General features: G+C 39.3%; 1 protein-coding gene across 8 annotated transcripts in view; it reads left to right on the top strand.

Annotated features, from left to right (window-relative positions):
- The window catches only part of Znf81 (zinc finger protein 81), a 111,330-nt gene extending 92,318 nt beyond the window's left edge, over window positions 1-19,012 (top strand). For all 8 annotated transcript variants that reach the window (XM_047535617.1, XM_047535616.1, XM_047535618.1 and 5 more), the window contains one exon: window positions 13,149-19,012. In XM_047535617.1, coding sequence (XP_047391573.1) covers window positions 13,149-14,857 — 1,709 coding nt within the window. In that variant the 3' untranslated portion in view covers window positions 14,858-19,012. The remainder of the gene's footprint in view (window positions 1-13,148) is intronic.
- Window positions 19,013-23,403: the final 4,391 nt, after the last annotated feature.

Raw genomic sequence — 23,403 nt, forward strand, 5'->3', positions numbered from 1 at the left:
ATGCTCCTCAACTTCCAGTGGGATTATACCCCAACAAACCCATCATAAATTAAAAATGGCATAAGTGAAAAATGCATTTAATATACCTAACCTATTGAACATCATAGTATAGTTTTTACTCAATGCGTATCACTTTCACACCATCACAAAATCAAAAAATTGTTAATTGAGCCAGGTGCCGTTGTGCATGCCCATATTCCCAGCTAGTCAGGGACTGAAGCAAGAAGATTGCAAGTTCCAGACCGGCCTGGGCAATTTGATAAGACACTGTCTCAAATAAAAATAAAAATGACTGGGGCTGTAGCTTAGTGGTAGAGCACTTGCTAGTTAGTATTCAGGAGGCCCACGTTCAATCCCCTGAACCACATACTACAAAAAGTGTTTGTTTTAGTTCCCAAGAAGGCAAGACATACTACACCATTCAGGGCTACATAGGGAGCAACAGGTTCAGTCTGGAGGTAGAAAAAGTAAGGGGAAAGCAGGGACCAGAACCTTTATTGTGTGTGTGTGTGTGTGTGTGTGTGTGTTTTCTTTTTCTTTCTTTTTTTTTTGTGGGAAGAAATGGATCAGGGCAGGGTAAGCATGCTAGGCAGAGTTATAATTGACTAGTCTGGATAATTTTAGTGGGGTCCAGGATATAGGGACTGTTCCTAGTTGACTGGTACCTGACTCTGAAGTGATTTGATAAGGAATATAATGTGTCACCCTATGAGAGCTCAGTGAGGGAGATAGTTGTGGGTATGGGCTATGGATTGGTTGGTTACATATGAGAGGATGTGTTCAGGAGGTGAGTCTTCCTTTCTCTAGGAGTTAGCTCTAGGGGCAGTTTCTTCTGGATCAGCCTAAGCTCCAGATGCTAGAGCATCAAAAATATAGGAAATTAAGAAATATAGCTAACACATTGTCCTTTAGACAATCCCATAAATTTTTATTGCTATAGTTTTTATATTTAGTCTTCAGATCAGTTGGTACAAGTTCTACAGCTTTTCTTTTTTATTGCTTTGGCTTATCTTAGTCATTTGCATGTCAATATGAATTTTATAATCAGATTGCACTTTTTACAAAAAGCCAACTGGGATTTTGTCTGGAGTTGACTCCACTCTGTGGATCAATTCTAATAGTTAACGTCTTAGTAATATTGAGACTTCTAACCTATGAACATGGCATATTTCAACAATTGCTTAGACGTTTAATTTCTTTCAGTAGTGTTATAATTTTGAATGTAGAGACCTTATGCACTTCTTTTTAAGTTTATCCCTAAGTATTTGATGGTTTTGATACTATTGTAAATGGAATTGTAATTTTTTTTCAGTACAGGCATTGAACCCAGGGGTGCTTAACCATTGAGCCACATCCCCCAGCCCTTTTTTATATTTTACTATTTTACTTAGAGACAGGATCTGGTGAGTTGCTTAGGGTCTTACTAAGTTGCTGAAGCTGGATTTGAACTCGAGATCCTCCTGCCTCGGCCTCATAAGCTACTGGGATTACAGGTGTGCACTACCATGCCTGGCTACTTATGTATTTTGAGACACAGTCTCACTAGGTTGCTTAGGGACTCACAAAGTTGCTGAGGCTTATTTCTTAATTTTTAAATGTTGAACTAACCTTCCATTTCTGAAATAAATGCTGTGTGATTTTCATATATTAGTATTATGTATTGTTGGATTCTATTTACTGATATTCTGTTTAAAATATTTGCATGTTTTCATGAGTGATACTGGCTTGTAGTTTTCTTTTTTGGTAATGTCTTTGTCATGTTTTGTAGTTAGGGTTGTATCTAGAGCTGTTACCCTCTCTATTTTCAGAAATAATTTGTATAAGATTATTTCTTTTTTATAGCTTCATAGAATTTATCAGGAAATCCATCTGGATATTAAATTCCTTGATGTGAAAATTTTAATAACAAATCCATTTTCTTTAAAGACATAGGGATTATCTGATTTTTGTTTTATCTTTTGCCAGATGTAGTGAGTTGTATCTTTCAAGGAATTTGTCAGTTACGTCTATAGTGTTGAATTTAATCCTGTTGTGGTCTAAGAACAGTGTAGGATTTCAGCATATGGTATTTTTAAGGGACTGTTTCCTGCATCCCTGAAAAGAATTCCATTTGGTTGTATTTTGTTGAAATCTACTGTTGCCTTACTGTTCAACCCCAGGGCTAAAAATGTCCAGATATACTGTTTATTGATCCCAGAGGAAGAGCCTGGAGGGCTCAATGGAGGTTTTGGACATTTTACTGCTTACTCCTCAGTGGCGGTGGGCAGGAAACAGTGAGGGCTGCACGTGCCTACAAGCCAGGGAGTACATAGCATAGGTTGCGTGCCCACTGCGTGGGTGGACTTCTTCAGATGTTTTATGAGTACATTCCTTTGCTTTACAAGCAGGGCCACTCTGTTGAGATCCTCTCCTAAAGATAGGAGAAAAGGGAAGTGGCCGGCTCCCCCTCTCCATTTCCTTTTATCACATTCTTTAGGCATCTTCTTTTACTGCAAGTTTTCCTAGGTACTGATTAATGTTCAACCCAACATTCCACCCCTTCAGTGCCTTGGAAGGCCATTCATGTCCCTCACAGTGTCAAACGCTCACATTATATTCTGTGATACCCTCAGGACAGGGCTCTGAAGGCACATTGCATCCATATCTTACAACAGCATTACAAAGAGCAAGAACCTATAAGCAAGCATGCTAAGGTAACTAAGATATCATTAATTCATTTAGACACTTGGGTTAAAGCATGGAAGATACCGCGCTTTAATTCAGTTGTTTTATCCAAGTCCATTTTATCTCATTTATGGTTGGACTACCCAGGGAAGTCTCTGTGTTGCAGTCACAGGGAGTTCTGAGCTGATCCAGCAGTCATCTGGTTGGTATGATGTGCAACTCCATTACCCAGTCCAGGAATAGGTTACCTGTTGCCAATCTATGGAGAATATGACTGACAGATGTTTAATAGGCACCAGGAATGGCCAGTCAGCTCCATGAGGCAGGACACAGGCCACTGTGCAATCTTGTGTTTGTAAAGTAGCCTGCAAAGTAGGCCTGCCTGGGCAAGTGTACCAGGCCTATCTGTCTGTTTGCACTTCAGGGACACAGAAAGAATAAGACACCTCTGGAACACATAACCTTCATCAACAAGGTGTTCATAACAAGCAGAATCCAAAGCATTCCTTGGGTGATGAACCCCGAGGGTAACATCACCTGTACTTGTAAGGTCCAGATTCCCAACACGATAGACTTTACTCATAAATTTAGACATTCTTCCTCCCGTCAAGGGGTCAGTGGGGTCACTGGGGTCACCAGGGGCTTACTAGTCCATGGCCAACTAATGCTCTTTGTCTCCAGTGTGAAGTCTAGAGGAGCTGGCAGCTGTTTGTGCCCAAGGCCAGCTTAAGACATGCTCAGTGGAAGTGTCCTTTATCTGTAACCCTAAGGCTGGCAGCCATGGACATGATACCAGAAGCAGCCTCTAGGGTCTGGGTTTCTTCAGTTAAGGTCCTCAGTGCCTCGGGCAGGTGAGCAGCTCACGCCTGCACAGAACTAGCCTCAGTCCTGCAGACGAGCAGGCCACGCATTCTGTCAGTTAATCTCCTCCTGTTGGACTGTAAGACAGGTGGAAAATCCATGTCTTGGTGTGGAGCCCACTGTCATATGTCATGGTCTGTGAAATGAGTTCCTTGGCCACTCTCAATTACCAGTGGAGTGCCATACACGGTCAGATCAGTCCCTTAGGAGTTGCCTTCTGATTGGCTCCTTTGCTGGGAAGTCTTGAGTCAAGTCTATAACACACGTTACACACGTCAATGCATGCGTACTGGGCCCCTCCTGATAATGGGAGAGAGAAAAAGTTTTCTATCTGCTGTCACTGATGAGGACGGCAGTCACCTTGCTTGATATGCCCCTGGGTGGCATCCATCCTTGTGGGTAGCACTGAGAGTGGGCAAGACAGTCCTGGCATGTGGCAACAACATCAGACCTCCTCGTGGGAAGTCCCAGTGTGTCACAGCGGCCCACATGGCCTTTGGAGTGCCTGCTTTACTCTACCACCGAGCCAAGTGGTGATTTCTTCTCTGGGGCTTCCTCCATCTGACCTTTGCTGGCTGTGCAGCCTTGACTGGCACTTCTCTGGTGATGGGCTCCTGAACAAGAAGGGCAGCATGTGTGGCACAGTGTTGTCTTTCCAACAGCTATAACGTTCTTCTGTCCCCTTCCATGATTGTGATCAAAATTCAGTGGAAGTCTTGTCTCTGTTAATCCACTGTCATAAGCACTGTCCAAAGTCATCCAGAATGACACGGACAGCAAACTCAACAGGTTCCAATGTGTCTAGTGTCACAATGGCCTGTGCCTGTTTTACTGTTCATTTGACCCTTTTAAAGGTCTTGGTATAGGCATCATCAGTCCTGTCCCACACTGTCTCCTATACAAATACTACCGGGGTCATAATAACCGAGCCAGCCGAGGGATAAAAGCCTTCCAATAACCCAGTAGCCCCACACATTCCTATATTTGCTTTACTGTGTTGGGAAGTGGAAATGCCTGAACCTTATCTATTATACTCTGAGGTCTAACCATTGTCTTACCCCACCCCCAAGAATTTCACCGATAAGTCAGGGCCATGCACTTTGTCAGGGTTTATGGCCCATCCTCTCCCTTGAAAGTGAGTCAGAAGCAGGGGTGCCATTTCAGTGGGTGTTGAAAAAGATTCAGCAGAAAGAAGAATGCCATCAACACAATGAAACATTTTTGTCAGTGGAGGTCAGGACCAGGTTTCTAAGTCTTACACCACTGTACTATGACATACAGTGGGGGCTATGGAGATATCCTTGAAGTAATACCCTAAACATCCATTGTCCATTATCAGCTTACCTACTGAAGGAAAAGGGGTCTTGATGTCAGGGACTTTATCCATGATAAAGAATGCATTAGCAAGATCTAATACACAATGATACACAACCAACTAGGTGCTGAACTCCTTTAGAATAGTGGCTATGTTGCAAACAGTTGTGTAAATTGGAGGCACCACCTTATTTAATTCCCTAACTCACTGTCATGCATCAAGGTCCATCCTGCTTTTTTATGGCCCACACAGGGGAGTTCAAAGGGCTGCTTTTTGGGCAAATTATATTTACTTTAGATAATTTATACATGGTTTCTCTTTTTTTTGGTGGGGTACCAGGGATTGAACTCAGGGGCACTGGATCACTGAGCCACATCCCCAGCCCTAATTTGTATTTTATTTAGGGACAGAATCTCTCTGAGTTGCTTAGCACCTGCCTTTTGCCTCAGCAAATGCTTTGAACTCACGATCCTCCTGCCTCAGCCTCCCGAGCTACTGGGATTACTCACATGTACCACCACACCCAGTGGTTTCTCTTATCTCTTGATGGTCACCAGGGAGCTGATATTATTTGGTGGCAACAATATAGGGTGTGCAGGCAAAACAACAAGGAGGGATTTAACATGCCCTCTCTTATTAATAGTTTTTTAAAATTAGTCATTATAAATATACATAAAGGTGAATTTCACTGTGATTTATTCATATATGTACATAGGATAGTTTGATCAGTTTCATTCCTCCTTTTTTCCCATCCCTCCTTCCTCCCCCTCAATCCTCTTCCTCTGCTGTACTGATCTTCCTTCTATTTTCATGGGACTCCCCCTCCCCCCCCTTTGACCTAGTTTTTACATATGAGAGAAAACATTTGATCCATGACTGCCTGGATCTGGCTTATTTAACTTAGCATGATCTCTAGTTCCATCCATTTATCAGCAAATGTCCTAATTTCATTCTTCTTTATGTTGAGGTAAGCTCAATTGTGTGTATGTGTGTATACACATATATACATATGTATATATATATATATATATTATATATGTATATCAATCACATTTTCTTTATCCATTTGTCTGTTGATGGGTATCTGGGCTGGTTCCATAACTTGGCCATTGTGAATTGCATTAGCATACACTTTAATATTGTTTAATATTGGCTTTACAGGGTCCAGAGTTGTGGCTTAGTGGTAGATCACTTGCCTACCATATGTGAGGCACTGGGTTCCATCCTCAGCACCACATAAAAATAAGTAAATAAAATAAAGGTATTGTATCCATCTATAATTTTAAAAATTAATATATATGTGTGTGTATGTAAATGTGTGTGTATATACATATACACATATATATGCATATATATATATATATACATACACACACATATATATATATTGGCTTTACAGCTGACACAGGCTTAATCTCCTGGCAATGCAAATGGAATTCCCTTACAGTAGTTTGTAGGCATTTACCCCACAAGATATCAACATGTACTATATATTCAGGAATAGTAGCTATAAATACCCAGTAGAAGGTGGATGGCAGGTATCCAAGCCACAGAGTCAATGTTACAGTTCTGATTTACACTATTTTCCCCTGTATCCATCAAGAGTAGTTAACCTGCCTAAGAATGTCTCATGATTCTCATATATCAACATATACGCAGCTCCTGTGTCCACCGATGCTGTTACTCTGAATATTTTTTGAGGACCGATATATTGCAATTCTATATATGACCTCTGGTCTAGAGACATGGCTTGAACACCTGAACCAAGGTGTTTTTTCCTAATCCTCCCATACTCAAGGCTCAAAGTCTCTTCAGGGGGAGCCATGGGCTCTCCCTTTCATTACATCTCCTAATAGGAGAGGCTTTTCTCTGTCTTTTTGGAGGAGTCCATTCTACCTTTCTGAACACCTCCCTTTTTGTTTCCTTATTGAGAGATAATAGCTGAAATCTCTTGTCATTCAGCAGTTGTTTCACTGTACCACGGTGGCATTAGGTCATTTATCTATTTTCCCTTCATCTACACCTGCTGCTGTTAGGTCTACTCACATCTGTCTATGGGAGACTCAGAAAAGTCTTTCCAGTTTGGGCTGTGTTTCACAGACTCCTGTTTTCTGCCACAAGCAGTTGTGCTGCTTGCTGAAGGGGCTGCTCTACTAACAGGGATAATATTGATACCAGGGCATCATAAATGAATGAAGGAGCTGTGTTTAACACTGCATCCCTCATCCCAGCAGTAAAGGTCATACTGTCTAGTCCTGGGAAAGGCTGCACAGAAATAGCATGTTTCATTCCCAATTCCCTCAAATAGCCCTATATTCTTCCATAAAGGGCCAGGTACCTGTGGGCATAGGAATGTCTCCTGAATTTGGCCATGTATTAGGAACGACAAGAAACAGCCAAGTTAGTAATGACCCCACACCTTCATCAGCATCAGTGGGGGTATTAAACCACTAACGTAAAGCATGGTGGACAGTTACCAAAGCCATCTCTTGCAATCCAATACCATTTACCATTGTCCTGTGTGCTTCAGTGTCCTACAAGTGGAGCAACTATACAGGTACACTTTTTTTTCATTTTCTGCCTGAACTTGGACCCCAGTTCCACTGCTTCATGGAGTATAAAGTCTCGGGGTGGTATGTAAATATCTCCCTGGGGCAGGGAGCAGATCTGGATCCACCCCTTCAGGCTGTTTCTGCTGGATCTCTAACTTTTAGACCATTATTGGTCTAACTTCCATTATATCTTCATTTTCCACCTCAAGTTCCTGAGTCGATTCCACATATAGGAGTGCCAGTTTTACTAGTCACCAATGCCCTAATATGGGCTCTGAAACTATCCAGTTTAGTATAATAGCATGCCATGACATGCAAACACTCATCTGCAAGTTATGAGTGCCACTGTAGCACATTCTTGGTATCAACCTGTGCTAAAGTAGCTACTTTTTGTAGTTTTAACTCTTCCTGTGCTCTATAGAGCTGAGCCTGAGTGACCAGCTCCTGTTCTGGTGCTAACTTTAATACACACAATAGGAGCCTTGTCATCAGTACAGTGGCATTGTTTGTTTCCTTTCACTTTCCCACAACTAATTTGGATGCTACTTCCAACATTTTCAGCACCCTTCTTTGCATTTCACCACTCACACAGTGGTCTCCAACCCTCAGTAGGAATCCACCTCCAACCATAGCAAGGCTGGTGACCAATCCAGTATATCCCCTGCAGACTGCAAGCCTTTTCCCAATTCCACAGTCAACTCAACATACCCACCTTTGGGATCCTGCCAACTATGCCAATTGTTCCACCCCAGGACTGGAAATACCCTAGTATACTGTTTACCAGTTCCAAAGGAAGAACCTGGAGGACTCAACAGAGGTTTTGGACATTTTACTGCTTACTCCTCAGTGGCGGTGGGCAAGAAACAGCGAGGGCTGCACGTGCTTACAAGCCAGGGAATACAGAGCACAGGTTGCGTGCCCACTGTGCAGGGGGACTTCTTCAGATGTTTTATGAGTACATTCCTTTGCTTTACAAGCAGGGCCACTCTGTTGAGATCCTCTCCTAAAGATAGGAGAAAAGGGAAGTGGCCAGCTCCCCCTCTCCATTTCCTTTGTTATCACATTCTTTAGAGCCCTTCTCTTACCGCAAGCTTTCCTGAGCATGGATTAGTATTTAACCCAACACTTACTGATTTATCTTCTACTTGTTAAAACAACTATGTGTAATTTTTGGGTAAAAATGGCAAGGAGATTTTAAAATTTATGTGGCTATGCAAAAGACCTAGAATAACCAACACAGTCTTGAGAATGAAGAAAGAGTATGGAGGTTAGATAATACCTAATGTTAAGATTTACTGTAAAGCAACAATAATCCAGGCCATATGGTATTGGTATAAGGATAGACAGATATGTAAAGAGAACAGAAAAGTCTAAAAATAGAACCAAACATAAATGGACAACTGTTTCTTGGCAAAGCTGCCAATGCAATTCAAAGGGAGAAATGAAAATCTTTTCAGTAAACTGTGCTGGAACAAATGGATATCAGTATTAATGGAAAAAGTAATACTTTGATCTATAGCTCATACCATATACAACTCAAGTTCTAGTATTAATGAATTGTTTTTATTGGACCAACCCATCTAACTGATAATAACTTAACTCTAGAAAATATATTTTAAAACCAACTATTAAAGACACCTGAGTTATAATAAGTATTTTTCTCAAAGCCTATCATATATGGATATAGTAGTTTGGGATTGTGTCCTGAATATTATCAATGCTATCTTATAATAAAATGATATTCTTTTATATTATTCTGAAAAATATTAGTGTTCTTTTTTTCACAGAAGAAGAAATATTTATTTAGTTAGTTTTATGTGGTGCTGAGGATCAAGCCCAGTGCCTCACGCAGGCTAGGCAAGCGCTCTACCACTGAGCTACGACCCCAGTCCAGTGTTAGTGTTCTTGTCATCACAGGCAGTTAACTGGGCTAGACTCAAACTGGAAATGCTGTCTCACTTAATGTGGGCAGCAACTCAGCTTTCAATTCAGCAGCTTTCACTTTGCTCCACCATGCAGAGGGTCAGCCAGACACATACAAAATTTATACAGATAATTTGGTATTTATTTTCCTTTTGTTCTTTCTTTTGAGGTTGCCCTCTCAATCTATAGTGGCCCTGGGCACCCCAGCCTTACTCCCCTGGTTCCTCTGGCGAAAGGATGACAAGATTTTATGGGAAATTGAACTAGTTCACATTGCTGCTAAAAGTGCAGCTACTTTGAACAGAAACCAGAGAAAAGAGGGAACTCTGTGCTGATAACTTCCTCCAACTTTGGACTCCCCTCCAAAGTCTGCTTGCTTTTGATTTTTGTTTGTATGTTGGTTTTACTTTTATAGAAAATATATTTAGGGGCTGGGGATTTAGCTCAGTTGGTAGAGTACTTGCCTCACATACACAACACCCGGGGTTCCATCCCCAGCACCGCAAAAAAAAAAAAAAAAAAAATTGAGAATAGAAAATATATTTACTGTCCACAGAAGTATTTTTCTTAAGTAACTTACTTCTCCATAGTAGAATCTTGTGATTTATTCTTGTACTTAGCTAAATTTTCTTATTAATTCTAATGGGTCTTAGGCAAATAACCAAAATTTTCTGTGTCCATTATCTTACCTTCCTGTCATTACCTTATTAATCTATATGCCCTTCATTTTTATTTTATCTTATTCATAGTCTAAAGGCAATAACTTTTAGTCTTTTACTATTAAGTATATCTGTGGCTTCTCTTAGGTGTCCTTTATTAATTTGTGACAATTTCTATCTACTTCTAGTTCAAAGAAAATCTTTAACATGAATGGATGTTGAATTTCCAAATGCTACTTCTTTTTTTTTTTTTTTTTTTTTTTTGCGGTGCTGGGGATTGAACCCAGGGCCTTGTGCTTGCAAGGCAAGCACTCTACCAACTGAGCTATATCCCCAGCCCTCCAAATGCTACTTCTACATATATTGAGATGAACATTTTACTCTAGTAATGTGGTGAATTTCATTGATTTCCCAGATGTTAAACTAACCTTGTATTCCGGGAATAAAAATTACTTGATTGTGGCATATTATTATTTTTATGTATGCCTTGATTGAAGTTAGTAGTATTTGGTAAAGATCTTAATCTCCACGTTTATGAGAGACGTTGGTGTTTAGATTTGGGGGAAAGTTACCCTATAATATCTTTGATTTTATAAGATAAGTTGGTACATAAGTTGGTACTCATAAGATGAGTTGGTACATTTCATGTCTGCTCTATTTTCTGAAAGATTTTGTTTAAAATTGCTACACTTGGTAGAATTTTTCAGTGTTTACTCCTCTTGTTGTGATTTTGTGTAAGAATGCCTTAAATTTTATATTTTCCCCTTAAGTATGTGATAAAATTCACCAATGAACTCATCTGGGCTATTTGAAAATTTCTTTGTGGGGCTATCATTAATTTCTAATTCATTTTTTATAGGGATATTCAGATTTTCTATTTCTTCTTGTTTTGACAAGTTGTTCTTCCAAATAATTTATGCATTTCAACTATGTTGTCAATTTTGGGCATTAACTTTTCTCATAATATACTTTTATTCTAATTTTAATATCATTTGTATCTTTAGTGATACTTTGTCTTTCTCTAAAGTTGATAAATTTTTACTATAATATATTAAAAACCTAATTTTGTATGTATTTTATAACATATCCTGAAAATATATAGAGCAAACATTGATGGTACTAAAAGAGAAATAGAAAAGTGCACAATCACTTTTAGAGATTTTAGCATTTCTATTTCTGTTACTGTTGGAACAAGTAGACAAAAGAATCTGGTGAGCCACTATGATGAACACCTGTAATCCTAGCAACATGGGAAGCTGAGGCAGGAAGATCACTAGTTAAAGGCCAACCTCAGGAACTTAGCAAGACCATATCTTGAAATAAAAAGTAATCTGTAAAGAGGTTAAAGATTTGAACATGAAAATTCCTGTCATATTATGTTGGTTACTATATCCAACAGTTAGAGAATACATGTTTATTTTCAAGGGTACATGACATACTCTCCAAAATAGACTATTTGGAGACATAAAGCTAATTATAACAAATTTCAAAGGACTGAAACTATATACTGTATGTTTTTTAACTACTGTTGAATTTAAACTCTGAACAGAAAGACAAGTAGAAAAATCTATTAATGTTTAGAAAGTAAGAAACACTTATCCCAACAGCATGTACGTAAAAGAAGAAACCACAATGGAATCAGAAACTGTTTTGAGCAGAATGAAAATATGACACATCAAAACTCATGAGAGCTAAGTGAAATAAGCCAGTTCCAAAAAACCAAGGCTGAATGTTCTCTCTGATATGCAGCTGCTGACTCACAATGAACTGGGGGAGGTGGGGCAGATAAGAATAGAAAATCCATTAATTTTATTCCACACTTATAGAAAATCTTATTGCTCACGTTTATTCAGGAATCCAGGCTCCTCGTAGTACACTAATCTACCTTTTCTTCTTGTTGTTATTTTTTCTGGCATCTGCATGTTTGAATCTGTGTTACTGAGGAGTCCAGGTTTTAGCAAGCAAGAAGGTAGAAGCAGATATGGCAAAAACATACCTACTGTCTCAATGCTCTAGTTTGAAAGTGGCACCCATCATCTGTCCCACATTCCTTTCATGAGAGCATTGTCACATGGCTATGCCAATTTTCAAGGGAAACTCAGAAATGTTATGTGACTGGGCAGCCATTTTCTTTTCTTTTTGGGGGGCAGGGCGTACTGGTGATTGAACTCAGGGGCCCTCAACCACTGAGCCACATCCCCAGGCATATTTTGTATTTTATTTAGAGACAGAGTCTCACTGAGTTGTTTAGTGCCTCGCTAAGTTGCTGAGGCTGGCTTTGAACTCGGAATCCTTCTGCCTCAGCCTCCCAAGCTACTGGGCAGCCATTTTCCTAACTACTATTCTGTTAATGCAAAAGATGGGGAAATAGTCTACCAGATATCTTTCAGTCTTTATCACAGATAGTTTAACCTCTGTGATATATATATAATTTATATATATATATATATATATATATATATATATAATTTAATACACACACAATACATATGTATGCAACATAAGCAAACAGTTTCACCTGCATAGAGAATTGGATTTTAGGTATCCATTTATTGTTTGCATAGATTAGGATGGCTATGATCATGGTATTTTTCCTGTGGATATCAGTAAGTTCTTTTTTATCATATTAGTTTGTTTTGTTGCTGATAATAGCAAGATATAGCAATGAGACTTGTGAGGATTTATAATTGAAAACTGATGAAGACTTAGACTCTGATTCACCTTCTCTCTGCATAGTCTCTCCACAGATATTTTCCCTTGTAATTCTTATCTTATAAGTCTTCTGTCCACACTATTTGATATCCAAGCTTCCTACCAAAATAGGGCTAGAATGTTTATGTTGAACTTTAATCTCCAACACTTAAGAGCTGTGTTTTACTGTAAATTATATAACCATTATGGGCTTCACTTTCCTTATCCACAAAAGGTGAATAATAATGGTACATACCTTATAGAGTGTTTTAAAGGATTAAATGTGTTCATATGTATGTATTTCTTAGAATAGCACTTGGAATATTGTGTCACATAAGAGGTTGACTTATAATAAGTGCTATATATGTATTTCATGTCGTCATCATCATATTTCCATGGGTTTAATTTGGATAAGATTGTGTATACCCTTTAATCTTCTGCTATCTATTCTTTATGCCACTTTTAATTTTTCTTTGTCTTTAGATGGTAAATTTGGAATTAAGAACTCACAAAAAAGAACTTCTGGAAAAACTACATTTCATGGTGAAATAGAGGATGAAGATACACGAGATGATTCATTATATTCCATTTTAGAAGAACTGTGGCAAGATGCTGATCAGATAAAAATATGCCAGGAAAAACAGAACAGCCCTCCAAATCACACCGAGTTTTTCAATAAGAAAATATTGAACAAAGAGCTGGATCATGAATATACAGACATTGGAAGATGTATACATCCAAGCCCAAATCTCATTCGTTCACAGAAGAGATCCCATAAACATGACTCATTTGAGAAACGTTTCAGGCATAATGTGGACTTACATATTCATGACAAAAACAATACATCAAAGAACTTTGATAAAATTGTTGGCCATGGTCAAGTTTTCAGTCAGAGCACTTCTTTTACTAACCATGAAAATGCACGTATGGGAGTGAAGATCTGTGAAAGTGATCAGTGTGAAAAAGTCCTCAGCCTCAAAAACACACTTAGTCAAAATCTGAAATTTCCTGTTGGGGAGAAAGCAAACACATGTGCTGAATTTGGGAAGATCTTCACCCAAAAGTCTTATCTCTTTGCACCTTCAAGAATTCACACTGTGGAAAAACCTCATGAACTTAGCAAATGTGTAAATGCTTTTACACAGAAGCCACTACTCAGTATATATCTGCGAGTTCATAGAGATGAAAAACTATACATATGTTCTCAATGTGGGAAGGCCTTCCTCCAGAATTCAGAATTAATGATGCATGAGAAAAGTCATACTAGAGAGAAACCCTATAAATGCAGTGAATGTGGAAAGTCATTTTTCCAGCTGTCTTCTCTACTCAGGCATCAGACAACTCATAATGGAGAAAAACTCTATGAATGCAGTGAATGTGGGAAAGGTTTCTCCCTGAACTCAGCCCTCAATATACATCAGAAAATCCATACTGGAGAGAGACATCATAAATGTAGTGAGTGTGGGAAAGCCTTCACCCAGAAGTCAACACTCAGAATGCATCAGAGAATTCACACAGGAGAGAGATCCTATATATGTACTGAATGTGGGCAGGCCTTCATCCAGAAGGCTCACTTGACTGCACATCAAAGAATTCATACTGGAGAGAAACCTTATGAATGCAGTGATTGTGGGAAATCTTTTCCTTCCAAGTCCCAACTTCAGATGCATAAGCGAATTCATACAGGAGAGAAACCCTATATATGTACTCAATGTGGGAAGGCCTTCACCAATAGGTCAAATCTCAATACTCACCAGAAGTCTCACACTGGAGAGAAGTCTTATATATGTGCTGAATGCGGGAAGGCCTTCACCGACAGGTCAAATTTCAATAAACACCAGACCATCCATACGGGAGAAAAACCCTATGTTTGTGCCGACTGTGGAAGGGCCTTCATCCAGAAGTCAGAGTTGATTACACATCAGAGAATTCATACTACAGAGAAGCCTTATAAATGTCCTGACTGTGAGAAATCCTTCTCCAAGAAACCACATCTCAAAGTACATCAGCGAATTCACACAGGAGAGAAACCATATATATGTGCAGAGTGTGGGAAGGCCTTCACTGACAGGTCAAATTTCAATAAACACCAGACAATTCATACTGGAGATAAACCCTATAAATGCAGTGACTGTGGAAAGGGCTTCACCCAGAAATCAGTTCTTAGTATGCATCGCAATATTCATACATGAAATAACCCTGTTTCTTAAAAATGAGAGAGCCTTACCATAGAAGTCAGGTCTAACTGTGTATTATAAAATTCATCTGAGATGGACCTTGTATGAATACACTGTATAAAAAAGCATTCATCAGTCTATCTCACTTGAGATGAAAAAAAAATTTAGAAGAGACCCTGTAAGAATTGAAAGAAGGGGGATTTTCACATTTACACAGTCTCACAAAATACAGTAGAATTAACATTGAGAAAATGCTGTCAGTTTGGTACGTTAGGAAAAACCTTCCTGTGGAAAGTATCATGAAGCAATTATTACCAAATTGTTTATAGGGTAGAGGATGTAAAATTATTTAAGTGACAGTCATGTTTACTATATTATAGTAAGCAGTTTCATAAGAAAATAATGTATTTGTTGTGCAGCAGACCTCTCAGTTCTATAGGGTGTTTGTGGTAAAATATTGCATAAAAGGATGAATAATTGAAATGAAATTCTTTTTTAAAATTTAGAATGTTTATCAAGTGTTCATTATTGAATATATCTATCAAAAGAATTCATAAAAGTCATTTTGGCTCTTTATATACACACATCTGCATATACAGTTTTATATGAACACATGAATATTATTCCTACTGTTTTCTGTGACATAGTACTCTTAGTACATAGTACATAGTACATAGCACAATGCAAAATAACCACAGATTCCTCCCATCCATTTATGCACAGTCCCTTTTGCAATGGTACCTTGTTGTTTCTCTTATTAAATATGTTATGGCTTGGATACAAAGTGTCCTCTAAAGGCTCCTGTGTTAATGCAAGAATGTTCAAAGGTGAAATGATTATATTATGAGAGCTATAACCTGATCAGCCCATCTTAGTTTGAATGGACTAACTGGGTGTTAGCTGTGTGCAGACTGTATGCATGGCTCAAGGAGGTGGGTCACTGGGAGTATACCCTGGAAGGTTCATCTTCTGTGCAGCCCTTTCACCTCACTCTCTGCTTCCTGGTTGCCATGAGCTAATAGCTTTCCTCCAGGGCACTCATTAGTCATGATGCTATACCTCACCTCAGGCCCAGAGTGATGGAACTGGCTGACCATGAGCAGAACCTTGGAAACTATGAGCCTGAAATAAACTTTTTGTCCTCTAAATTGGTCTTGTCAGGTAATTTGGTCATAGTGACTAAAAGCTAACACAAAATAGTTCTTATCCGTCTTTGCTCCTTGACTTTCAACTTGGCCATATGATTTGCTTTGGCCAAGGAACATTATCAGAGAGATTCAAGAAGAGGCTGGAGAAGTGTGAACGCTTGCTTTGGGGCTTATCCTTTCTCGCTGCTCTTTGGAATCCTGAGATCTCAGTGTTAAGAAGCACAGATGCCCTACTGTGGGACGAGAAATCACATAGAGCAGAGGTGAGCCAGTTTAGCTGATGCCCCATGGAACAATTTGCATATGGGCTTGGGAATGAGTCCTTCATAGGCCTATGTCCCCAGCCAAACCAACCCAGCCCAAAATAGCCATGTCAGTTATCCCAGCGAACCTGAAGAATTATGAGTTAAATAAGTGATCATGGCTTTAGGTAATTATGTTTTGGGGTAGTTTGTTGCGTATCAAATGCTAAATAATACTTAAAAGTGTATGTGTGTGAATTGAATTATACCCAAACATAATATGGCATTGACTTTGGACCTGGGTAGCCAGTAGAGACTGGAGAATAGTGAGGAAATCTGTTAGCAAAGTCTGGAAAATATGACAACTTATTAGAAAGGAAAAAGTGGCAAAATGATCACCATGCTCTGTGGGAAGATACAGAATGTACCAAACAAACTTGTGAATCTGACTAAAGAGATTTGCTATGGAATATAGGAAGAGTCAGTTTGCTGCTTTTAACTGCATATGAGAAGGTACAGAATGAGAAAAATGAATAAAATAAATACTTGTTCCCCTGGCAAACAATCAGAAGAAATAGAGAAATGCCAGAATTTGCTGTGTTGGGAAATAATTTTTTCACGTAACTAGTCTCTTCGGCCACCAAAATATTTTTAAGGTACAAAATGACCTTAGGGTGAATATCAAGTCATGGGTATGCCTGTAAAACCCTTTGTTACAATATGTGAAATACTGTATTCTCTTGGTTGTTGGGAAACCCTGTCAGTGAAACTAATGGGTATCTAAAAATCTTTGTGATATGATTCCACAGTAGCCTGACAATACTCTAAGGAGAAAGACTTGCCTAAAAAGAATTGTTGATGTGGCATTTAGGGCATGGAGTAGACTTGAACAGATTCATAGGAAACTCAGAGTTTTTAATTGAGTTTTATCTGTGAAACTACCTCCATATTGGCCTTAAAGGAACTGAAACAATTCAAAATGACTCTGGATTCTTCTCCCTAACTTCTGTGAACAGAATGCAAGACAACAATGTTATTCAGCTTACAAATATGAACCATTTCTTATGGGAAGTGAAGGATGTCTCAGAGGGAAGGCCCAAGAACAATATATTAAAATGGACTGGAAAGCCATTTCTAGGGAAAACTGGGCCATAATCAGGAAACACTATCTGTCCCTGGAGAAAGGGGAGCTGACATTTTCTCTGTGGTATTTCAGAATTATTATGGAACAGTGAATGATCTTGTTGCTCTTCTTATTGAATGGGAATATTCTCCCTATTGCAGTTATTCTTCCTCTCCCCATATATATCTTAAGTGTGTGTTTGAGAAGGGCGTGCCAAATAACTTGTCATTTAGCTCACAGGATCAAGAAACTGAGAAACTGTACTCAAGGAGCCTTGGCCACATCTGAAACTGGTACAGAAGACATGGAATCCTGGATTTGAGCCTGATACCATGATTTTGGATGGAATATTTAGAGGCCCTGGAATGAGAGTGACCATGTCTTGCATGGGGTGGTAATTGAATAATTTGTGATCAGAACGTACACTGTGTTAGAAAAATGTTACATGTCTCCCATCTCTATATGGGTGTCCTTTTCAGCTTTTATTTCTCTTTGCATTTCATTTGGGATAATTTATATTGATCTATCTTCAAGTACACTGATTCCCCTGCATCCTGGCTCTGTCAGGCCTACTGATGAACCTATTTAAAGCATTCTTCTTTTCGGTTATGTTTTATTTTTTATATTTACTATTTCCATTTGATTTGTATAGTGTTTCTATTTCTGCCGAAATTCCCTATCTGTTCATTCATGTTCCCATTTTCCACTATTTCCTTTGTCTTAGTTTGAACTACTGTAACAAAGTACTATAGACTGGATGGCTTATAAATAACAGAAATTTATTTTTTTATCATTCTGAAAGCTAGAAGTCTGAGATTGGGGTGCCAGTATGATCAGGTTCTTGTGAGGACCCTTTTCTGGATTATAGACTACCAAGCTCTCATTGTACCCTTACTTGGCTTTTGGGCCTTCTGTATCCTCACTGGAAAGCTCTCTGGGGTACCTTTTATAAGGGCATGAATCCCATTTGTAAGGCCTCCACCTCATGACCTACCTACCTCTCAAAGGCCCCACCTCCTGATACCATCACATTGGGGATAAGGATTTCAGTATACAGGTTTTGTGGGAACACAGACATCCAGTCTATAACACCATTTAACATATTTTAACCCAGTTTATTTTAATTTCCCTGCCTGATAGTTCCAGTAACTCAGCCAAGTGAGTTCAGGTCTTTTGACTGCTTTACCTTTTGACAGTAGGTTCCTTTCTTTTGCTGTTCTGCATCTAGTAAGTTTTAGCTAAATGTTGGATATTGGGTAAAGGGCAGGATAAACTGCAATGAATAGTATTTATTCATGGAAATATGCATGACTGCTCTTCTGATAGGCCATTAGCAAGGGGGCATTGAGTTGATACAGTCAGTGTTGGGTTTTCGTTTTGTTGTTGCTGTTGTGAACTTCAGCGTAACATAGACTTCAAATTCCTCTAATATTACCTTGTGGTTGAAGTAGACACTGGTTTTCTAGAGAATTTTTCTCAACATTCCTGGACTGTATTTGTCTTTAGGCCTTTCCAATATTTCTCCATCTCAGTGATGGTCTCTCTACATTTTGTCTCTCTCTTAGTAGTAGACTTCTGGTGTTTTGTTTGTTAGTTTGGTACTGGGGATGAATCCAGGGGCACTTTACCCCTGAGCTATATCCCCAGCCCTTTTATTTTTTATTTTTTTGGGTGGGGGGGACAGGGTTTCTCTTTGTTGCCCAGGCTAACCTTGAAATTAATAATTCTCCTGGCTCAGCCTCCCAAGTCACTGGAATTAAAGACATGCATCACTGTGCCCAGCTACACTGCTGTTCTTACTTGGTTCTTGCTAGCCTGGTATGGGACACAAAAGTTTTCCTGTGTCCCTGGGTCTTAACACTGTTTTTTTCCCCAGTGATCCTGCCCCTCTTCCACTGGTAGGAGGTATTTTATTGTCTGGCCCACAATAGTTTCCTGCCCTTCCATCATGGGTAGATTGTTTTTTTCCTTTTCCCTTTCTCTAGTCACAGTGGATCTTCACCTGTATCCTGAGGGTGAAGTGGGTTTGCTGCACTGCACTGAGTGGCTTAAGGCTTTTGTTTAATAGAGTAGGGTCCCTTGGTATTTTGTATCATTTCTGTATCAGCAGCCACCCCCTTACTGGCCTACACCAGGGAAGGAGGCTTTCTCTAGTTTCCCACCATACCACTAGTGTTTTTTTTTAATTTTTTTTAGTTATTGATGGACCTTTATTTTTTTTTATTATTTATTTTTTTTTTTTGGTGCTGGGGATCGAACCCAGGGCCCTGTGCTTGCAAGGCAAGCACTCTACCGACTGAGCTATCTCCCCAGCCCCTGGACCTTTATTTTTAAATTTATTAATGTACAGTGCTAAGGATTGAAACCAGTGCCTCGCACATGCTAGGCAAGTGCTCTACCCCTGAGCTACAGTCCGAGCCCCGACTAGTGTTTCTTATGAGCACCCAGTGGAGGTCTATGGAGAAGAGCCTTCAAGTGGGATCCAATAGCCCTTGGGTCTATAGCTCTCAGGGGTTCTGTATTCTTACACTATCCCACATTTAGCCTTTAACAATTTATTAAATTTTCTTGCTAAATTATTATTCTCATATGGTGACCTCATATTCTCCCCTGCTCTGCCACAGGTGGCCCAGGATAACTTCCTGCGTCCTTTGAAGCACTTGTTATTTCTTATATGTTGAGCTGGCTGCTTGCTCTATGTTCTTAGATCTCTGATAGGGTTAATAAAAGTTATAATTCTGTAGATTATTTAGCTTTTTTTGTTTTAACAATGTAAGCAATGCACTTTCCAGGTTTCTACATCCTAGGCCAGATATGTAGACAGTCTCCTTTGGTCCCTACCATCAGCACATATGCCCCTTTTCAATGTGACTTTACCATTTTAACTACCAAGAAATAGAGTTTATTTCTTCAGCCCTTGAAACTGGGCTTGACCATTTCTTTAGCTAATGGAATATTAGCAAATATGACACAGGAAGCCATAAGAAGTGTTTGCACGTTGAGGTTGGCCCACTCTTGCTGCTCTTTGGAGTCCTAAGCCCATGTGTGAAAAAGCAGGAACTGTGAAATTGGAAAATGACAGACCACTTGGAGCAGTGGTGGAGCAGATATGATTCATCCCAACTGTGGCACCTCGACCAACCGATTTTCAACTGCCAAATATGTGAACAAAGACGTCCCAGCCAGCCATTCCTGATCAAGGTAACTATGGTCAACAATCTCTGAGATGATGCTGAATGTTAGCTCCTCCTGGTGTTCATACTGTTGTATAATCCCCTCTCCTTGAATTTGGGCTGGTTTTAGTGACTTGCTTCTAGAATGAGGCAGAGGTAATGGATATCACTTCCAAGATTAGGTTACAGAAAGACCATGGCTTCTGGTTTGGTGTTCCCTTAATCTCTCAGATGGCTCATCCTAGGGGAAGACAGCTGCCATCTCATTAGGAAACCCTTTAAAAAGACCCATGTTAGTGATTTTGAGAGGATATCCTCCCCCAATGTTGCCTTCAGATGGAACCTTCAAGCCAGATAGCTTGACTGACCTCATGAGAAGTCTTTGGTCACAGGCATCCTTCTGAGCCATACTTGAATTTGTGTCCCAGAGAAACTGAGATAATAAATGTTGTTTTAAACTGACAAATGTTAGGGTAATTTGTTACACAGTAATAGGTTAGTAATATACTGGCCCAGACAAGGAAAGCTCTTCCATCTGTTCCACCCATCCCAGACAACTAACATAATAATGGATTAAAATGTTTATTGTAAGTCTCTAAGTTTGTGGTTTGTTACCCCGAAAAAGAAACTAGCTGACAAATTCACTATTTAATGAATTTTATCCTCCACTCTTCTTCCCCAACAGATAACCAATGCTAATCAACTACTAGAAACACTTCCATGTTTTAGTCTTGCTAATAAACCTGTATAGATGTACATATGTGAATATGCTTATAATCACCTAGAAACTATATAAAGATTGCTTTCTTCTTTGATGCATACAACCATCTTTGAATCTTGCTTTATTCCTCAACAATGTCTCTTTTGAATGGTTGTATGATAGTTTGTGGGGTGAATATGCAAGAATTTATGCAGTTATTTGCATATTAAAATTTCTTCAAATTGTTTTGTCATTAGAAGAAGTATTAATAAGAATATTAAGGAGTTGAGATGGGGATGTAGCACAGTCATAGAGCACTTAGCTAGCATGTGCAAGACCCAGGTTCTGATCCACCACACACACACACACACACACACACAGACACACACACACACATGCTTGCGAAGAGGTAGCTTGTTTAGGCTCATGCCAGAGTTATCAGTCCTAGCTTTACCAGTTATTAGCTGTGTAACCTTGGGCATGTTAGTTAACCTGTCTTTCCTGATTTTTTCAGCTATAAAGATGTTCGTACTAGTTACCTCTCTCAGATTTCTCAGAGAAGCATAGTCTCCTGGGGCTACTTCAGCAAAGTACCACAAATTAGGTGGCTTAAAGCAACAGAAATTTATTGTCTCATAGTTCTGGAGGCTAGAAGTTCAAAATCAACGTGTCATCAGGGCCCTATACCCTATGAAAATGGTAGGGAAGGAACTATTCCATGCCTCTTTACTAACTTCTGGTAGCTTTATGTGTTACTTGGCTTGTGGATGCATCAGTCCATTGACGTAGATGATTTCTCCTTGAGGTCTTTACATCATGTTCCTTCTATGCATCTGTCTCTGTATCTAAATTTTCCTTTTTGTAAGAGAACCAGGTAAGTTAGTTCCTACCCTAATAACTTCTTTATAAGCTGATAGCCTATGTAAAGACTGTTTCCAAATAAGGTCATGTTCTGAGGTACTGGGGGTTATGATTTCCACATATCTTTTTAGGAGGACACAATTCAACCCATAACAAGAAGTTAATGCATTTTATTTGTGTAGGGCACTTACAACTTTGTATGGAGAGAAGTTCTTAATGACTATTAGGTACACCTCAATTACTGTACTTGCTTAGGTCTCCATACAACTTTCTGTGCTTGGGAAAGCAGTGGGATTTGAGAACATGTCTGTATATCTAAATCTCATCCAACTATCTACAGAAAAATGTGGTTAAAAAGCAAAAGCAAGCCTAGGACTAAGGCTTGTGTGACCAACATTTGAGGAATAGGCCAAGATGGATCCATTTAGAGTGGATAATGAGAAGGAGCGCCCAGAGAGGTCAAAAACATGCCAAATGAAAAAGGGACTCACAGAAGAGTGTTTCCAAGATGTGTATCAGTGGAAGATGTGTCCAGAATAGAGGTCAGGTCATATGAGAGGGGAAAACTGATGGTTTTTGTGACTAGTAAGCCATTGTTGACTTGGTTGAGTGCTATTTTGGAAACGAATTTAAAGAAAGCAGTTGAGTAAACCTGAAGGACTGAATTCACCATAAAGCAACTTCTGGTAGAAAAAAATATTAGGTCATTAGGCTGAATTGTTCTGTGTTGTCTGGGTTAAACTGAGAAACGAGAGTTGGTAAGAAGTAGAATTCATGTGAGAATTGGGAGGTCAAAAAGAAGGGGAAACTTCCGCTCTAAAAGTCTTTGAAATTATATACAGTGAAGGACAGATGCAGAGGTACCCAGCATGTTTTATTTTTTCCTCACTCTTTTCCACTCTATATCCAGTCCTTCTTTCCATCTCAGCACTGCTGACAGTGGCCCCAGGCCCACCACCAGATTCTTGGGTGCAGACCCACAGAGGGAACAGCTTCTTGTAGATTTCTTCAGCTCCTCTTCACGATCCCACTTCACTAGCTGGATGTTTTGGCTTCTGAGATATTCCTGAAAGCTCTGATTAATCCACCCATTACAGTGATTTCTGAACTCTTCCTGCCCCCCCCCTTCTTATCTTTACATTCCCAGATACTCCTTTATAAATTGTGCATTGTCTAATTAATACTTTAAAATTCCTTATTCCATGATGGGAATATAGCTCAGTGGCAAAGTGCTTGCCTAACATGGGTGAGGCCCTGAGTTCAATTCCCTACACCACCAAAAAAGGAAAATAAACCCTTATTCCATAATTGTCA

The sequence above is a fragment of the Sciurus carolinensis genome, chromosome X (assembly GCF_902686445.1).
Source record: "Sciurus carolinensis chromosome X, mSciCar1.2, whole genome shotgun sequence".
Taxonomy (NCBI): domain Eukaryota; kingdom Metazoa; phylum Chordata; class Mammalia; order Rodentia; family Sciuridae; genus Sciurus; species Sciurus carolinensis.